The 6,030-nt window shown below is 31.8% G+C and overlaps 1 protein-coding gene across 1 annotated transcript; it reads left to right on the top strand.

Moving 5' to 3' along the window:
- Positions 1–1,014: 1,014 nt before the first annotated feature.
- LOC145823940 (protein neprosin-like) lies at positions 1,015–5,694 on the top strand. Its single transcript, XM_082923513.1, has 7 exons — positions 1,015–1,173; positions 2,044–2,136; positions 2,934–3,131; positions 4,586–4,738; positions 4,866–4,919; positions 5,015–5,152; positions 5,335–5,694. Exons 1-7 carry the CDS (start codon positions 1,015–1,017, stop codon positions 5,692–5,694), a joined length of 1,155 nt encoding a protein of 384 aa, XP_082779639.1.
- Positions 5,695–6,030: the final 336 nt, after the last annotated feature.

Raw genomic sequence — 6,030 nt, 5'->3', positions numbered from 1 at the left:
AGTTACTTTGATAAGACTATCTAATTTAAAAATGAATTTTCCTATATTATAAATTTGTCACCTCATTGGTATAATTTTCTCCATAAAAAATCCAATGGTTAGCCATCAATCCAGTCAAATTGATATTTTCAGTTTTCAACTAAAATTAAATTGGAGCAATGCAAGAGATTAGTTTTTAATTCATTAATTCTTAAATAAATTACTTCATTGGAAATAAATTTAATTATTATAATTTTAAGGGTTTTTTTTTTTGGGTCAATATATAAGATAGTTATTTACAACCAATCTATCAAGCCTAACTTCTCTATCGAAATTGAACCAGTGACGTTTATACAACTATTAGATTAAATATCCTAATTTAACTCTTTTTGGAGAGAGTTGAATTTACAAAGGGTGAGAAGGCTAACTTCTAAAGGTGCTAATCTAATAACTAATAACTGATTCTATTTTCCTTCAAAATTGTCAATTTGAGTCAAATTAATATAATTTCAAAACGGATGTTTAAATCGTTAAGAAAAAATAATTACAAATTTTACTATGGTCCTAAAAATGTGTATTTTGTGTCATTGGTCTCTCAAGTATCAATTTTATCAATTTCGTCCTTTAATATTGTATGGGTTTTATTTTCTTCATTAATGTTTCATGACCAAATTGACAAAATTAAAAATTCCAAAGTGATACGAGTGACAAGAAACATATACTTTAAAGAACATGTGTGTATTTTATTACCATTCCGTTAGCTATTTAGAAAGTACACTTAGAATTGGAACAAATTGACTCAAATTGAAATTTCAATAATGAAATTGATAAAATTAAAACTTGAAGAACCAAAATGACAATAAACACATACTTTAAGGACTATTAATATATTTTGTTCAAAAATAAAATATGTGAACCTTATGTGTATAGATATAGTACGATTGTAATTTCATTAATTGCCTTAAATAATTATAGCACGATTGTTGTGATTTTTGATCACTGACTATGCTTTTTTATTATTTTCCAGATCATCCCATGGACGTACATGCTATTGTATTATTTCTCTGTGTATGCTCTCACCTTGTGGGACACAATGGAATTGAAGGAGACTGGAGGAGTTTAACTAAAGAAGAAGATTTGGAGTTGGAGGAGCGACTTAAGCATCTCAACAAGCCAGCAGTCAAGACTATTCAAGTATTTATTCTCAACTATTATTAGAAACATTTAGACTGCATTTGGATCACGAATTTAGATAGAGAAATGGAATAGTTAGGTAAAATATAATTATATTTGATTCATTTTTCACTCATGTTTTCTATTTCACTTTTCAAATTCATATATAAATCTAACATCCAAACACAGTCTTAGTTCAATTTTGCTATGTTTGTTTCAAGGGAGTAAATTATATTTGATTAATAGACTTGCCATAATTGATGTTGATATTATCAATTGCATATCGTGTCCCAGTTTGAAATGTTCCTGGATTGAGAAATTGGTCAAATCTTATCATATCCCATACCACACTAGACATACATACGTAATGTAATGACCATAATGGGAGAATATTTTGGTGTTTTTACTTATGCAGACCCTTCTTAATCTCTCATTTGGTATCTTATCACCTTATAGAGCTCAATAATCAATCATATCCCATACTTAATGTCTTATTTTGTATCTACCTCTTATGGAACTTAATAATCACCATATAAAGGATAAATCGGAACATAAAGTTGTTGATACGTATCTATCAACAAACTATTGTCTCAAATATAATAAATAAAAATTTAAGTTGAGCTGGCTTCCTAGGATGTCTTGAGACTAGTTTCGAGAACATTCAATTCCAATATTGTCCACTTAAATTTTCTATGAAAATCAAATGGCAAAGATTAATAGGCATCTTAGGCCTAATATCATGGATGTCTTGAATTGCAACCATCTAATTTGACGTTCTGAACTTGAGAATACAGAATATGGTATTATTATTTTTGCACAAAATTGTGAACAACCTTTCATGAATTGAACATTTGTATATAAAAATTAACAGAAAGATTGTAACATTTACAGAATAATTATGGAGATATATATGATTGCGTGGATTTCTACAAGCAACCTGCATTTGATCATCCTTTACTGAAGAACCATACTTTTCATTTTCAGGTTTGTCTCCATACATCCTCTTATCTCCAACACATAATTGAAGGCTACTTAATTATTTATTCAACGCTCTATAAGCACAAAATAAATCACAGTACACTGTAGTTCGCACAATAGGTGCTGGGATTATTGCACATCCATATGTACACACTAAAGATTAAAATCAAAAAGATTTGCATACAAAAGAGAAATATACTATGAAGCATAGCGAGTACAGCAATAATACCAAAAACCTTTAAAATCTGACACCAATACCGAAGTCTTGAAACTCTACCCGTTTCCTTACTTAAGATTAACTGATTCTAGAAGCTACACGTGCTTACTTACTCACTATCATTGTCCCCAGAATTTTTTCATATCCCCTACATCTTTACAAACCTTCTCAATCTCACACCTCTACAATACTCTTCTTTTTTATTGGCGAAGGGAATAATTGTATTGATCAAATCCAATACATAAAATATAATTTTGGGACAAGCATCAATAACAGAGAGGAGAGTGTAGGGAAGATTCATATTTACAGGCAAACCATAGAAATGTTAGTCCCATACAATTAATAAAACCCTACACATTGAATTACTAGTGAACCCTTGATTTCACAACCTAACCCAAAATACAGTATGGATCTTACAAAATTTGATACACACACCCAACACTAATAACTGTATGAGGCTCATAGAAAACAAGACATGCACGTATCCAACAGTAGAATCCAACTCTTGCGAGTTTTCTGTAATCCATTATGTGATCAATTTATGTGCAAGTCTCCTTTACCTTTTTCGAATTGAGTTGAATTGCAGATGAAGCCCACTTCATTACCTAAGAGATCAAGAGATCATGTTTCCTCAAATGTTAGCAAACCTCTACATATAGGACTAAAGGGCGGGGGTTGCCCGGTTGGAACAGTTCCAATTAGAAGAACTACTAAAGAAGATCTCATTAGACAGAAACTTGCTTCAAAAATAATGACTCCTGCAGATGACACCGGTAGTACTGATGTAAGTTATCCTAGTCAATCAAGATTATATAGCTTCACAATATTAGTTTTACACTATTGCTTGTTTTCTATATTTGGTTTTATTTGTTTGTATGAATCACCTTCTTGAATGAGCTGAACACACACATAAAACACTATAACCACATTTTTTGATCCTATAAATTGATTTTAGTCCTCATTTTTTGAAGCTATATGTTTAGCCTCATCTTGTTGAAAGTTTTAGGCAAACTTTTGATAATAATTTTACTTGCAGATGTGATTGTTTACATGGCTTGAATCTGCACAACCAAAAACACTAAACATTAAATCTTATAGTTAGGGCACAATGCCTTTTTTGAATGAAAAGAGGGGGAAAAAATCAACAAAAAAAGGTACGAGCGTATATATATGTTTGTTGGGTTGGGTTTCCCTTGTATGTAGAGGATGACCCAAATATTTGGTAAAGCCCATGTAAGTCTCAAGCTCACATGGAGAGATTATGGTAGCGTTTGGTTTACTTTTCAAAACTCAACTCTGTTTTTAAATCATGATTTAAATGCAACTTGTTAACCATACATATTTTTAAAATACAACTCAAAATTACTTTCAACTCCTCGCTTTTCTTTTCTTTTATTATTAATCAATCAATTAATCAATAAATTTTTCTCTCTCATCTCTCATCTCTCATCTCTCATCTCACCTCTCACATTCTCTCACATTTTTTACATCAATCAATCAAAAAAAAAAAAAATTACAAATCATTCCAAAACTATTTTTAAAACTCATAACTAAATAAATTTTTTCTTTTCAAATCATGATTCAAAAACTCAAAATTCAAAACATAACTCTATACTCAAATTAGAATTCTAAAATTAAACCAAACGGATAATGTTTTTTGTTTGGTTTTTGATAAACTCTGTCCAGCTTTGATCAAACAGTTCGATCATCTGATTGAGCTAAAATTTGAACAGTGGAGATTAGATTTGGAGCATTCTGAATTTGGTTTTCTGCCTCGTGAACAGTACCCTTTTTTTTGTGAGATCTTTCCTAAATTTTGTAACTAGTTCTTTGGTTGCCAAGAAAACTTATTTGTAGTTGCTCTTGATTGTTTGCCTCTAGTTCTAACTATAGAGAACTCTTGTGCACCCATTATTCCACGTAAAAATTGCTTTTGCCTTTTTTTTTTTTTTTTTTTTTTTGTTGTTGTTGATTGGCAAACTGCTCTTCCCTTGTTGTGTGATTTTTAGATTTATTATTTTCAGATTATATATATATATATATATATTGTGCTCTATTCAAATTGTTCCCTAATAGATTCACACAAAGAGGGAGAAAAATTACTTCTGCTGTTTTGTGCTAGATTTGGGTATTTCGAATTGGCCTTTGGTTTTCTCCCAACAATATGGATATGTTCAGATTCTCACAGTAAGGGAAAATATAAAAGTAACACATATGTTTTGGACTTTTATTACCCAGTATGCCATAGTTGAGACGATAGATGGTCCAAACAAATATAGTGGAGCGTCAGCGGTGCTTAGTGTACACCAACCAGATGTCGTGGGTAAACAATATAGTGCAGGGCGAATGATGATTCAAAATGGGCCTGATAGCTTACAAGTCGGGTGGAGGGTAAGTTGATCTTCTTGCTTCTTGTAAATTTAACTTCTTACTTATTTTAGAAACAATTTTCACAAGTAAAAACTAGCTTCACATAGACAAAAGCATTTGTTGTTATTATGTTTTTGGTTTGTCTCAGGTGGATCCATCTCTGTTTGGTGACGCACGTCCTCGACTATTCATATATACGAATGTAAGTATCATTGCTTTTTATTGCATATTACTTGATTGACTATATTTTCTTAGTAACTCTTGCAATATATTCGTATATGTTTGTCTACCAAACAGGCAGGTCAATCTCATTGTTTCAATACAAATTGTCCTGGATTTGTGATTGTGGACACAACAATACCTCTTGGTCAAGTAATTGAAGAGGTCTCTATACGTGGAGGGACAACGGTTGGGATAAAAATCTACATCTTCCAGGTTACATTTGAAAACTTTTAATTATGAAACAAGTTCCCAAGTCATGCTACCATTGTGTCAAATAATTATTACACCAATAATTATGAAACAAAAATCATAATTAAGTAATTAGTGGTAAAGAAATAGAATTTGCGTTCTTCTGTTCAATTATTCAATTTTAATATCCATGTAAAAATATATAGGACCTAGCTAATGGAAACTGGTGGCTTGGAGTTGCGAATACCAATCTCGGATTTTGGCCAAAGAGAATACTTGGTGGCGGATTAGCAAACTTAGCTTCACGTGCTGAATGGGGAGGAGAGGTATTTAGTCCACCGGGCACCCCAAAACCTGCAATGGGGGGAGGTCATTTTCCAATTGAGGACACAAGATATGATGCACACTGTAGGAATATTGCACTTAAGAGTCCAAGTGGAGGGGATATAAATCCTCAAACATACGAGTTTGCAAACAGTAGAAAACTGTATGAAGTGAAAGATGAAGGATACCAGGGGGCTCTTTTTGGGCATCTGGTACTATATGGGGGCCCTGGAGGTTCCTAGAAGGAGAACACAAATTTGGTACTTTTAAAATTTCATTTTGGCATGAATTAATAATGTAAAATTGACCACCCCTTGTCCTTTTATATATATATAATTGCATGTGCTTTGCAAAACTTTTATTAAGACTCAAATGCTATTGTTTATGCTTGGGGTGATGCATAATCCAACCCTTTTAGCTTTGCAAATTTTAATCTTCTTGACTGTAATGTCATCGATTAAAAAATTTGGATTATTCAACAGGACCTGCTTTGAATGTTTACGGGTGCTAAGCCAATGTAATTGGAATTACTCACAATTATTATTTATTTATTTATTAGTACCCACACAGAGATTGTT

This window comes from Camellia sinensis, chromosome 4 (assembly GCF_055761805.1).
Source record: "Camellia sinensis isolate YWXY chromosome 4, ASM5576180v1, whole genome shotgun sequence".
NCBI classification, from domain to species: Eukaryota; Viridiplantae; Streptophyta; class Magnoliopsida; order Ericales; family Theaceae; genus Camellia; species Camellia sinensis.
Note: the sequence above shows the minus strand (reverse complement) of the source record. Positions and strands in the feature narration are given on the sequence as shown.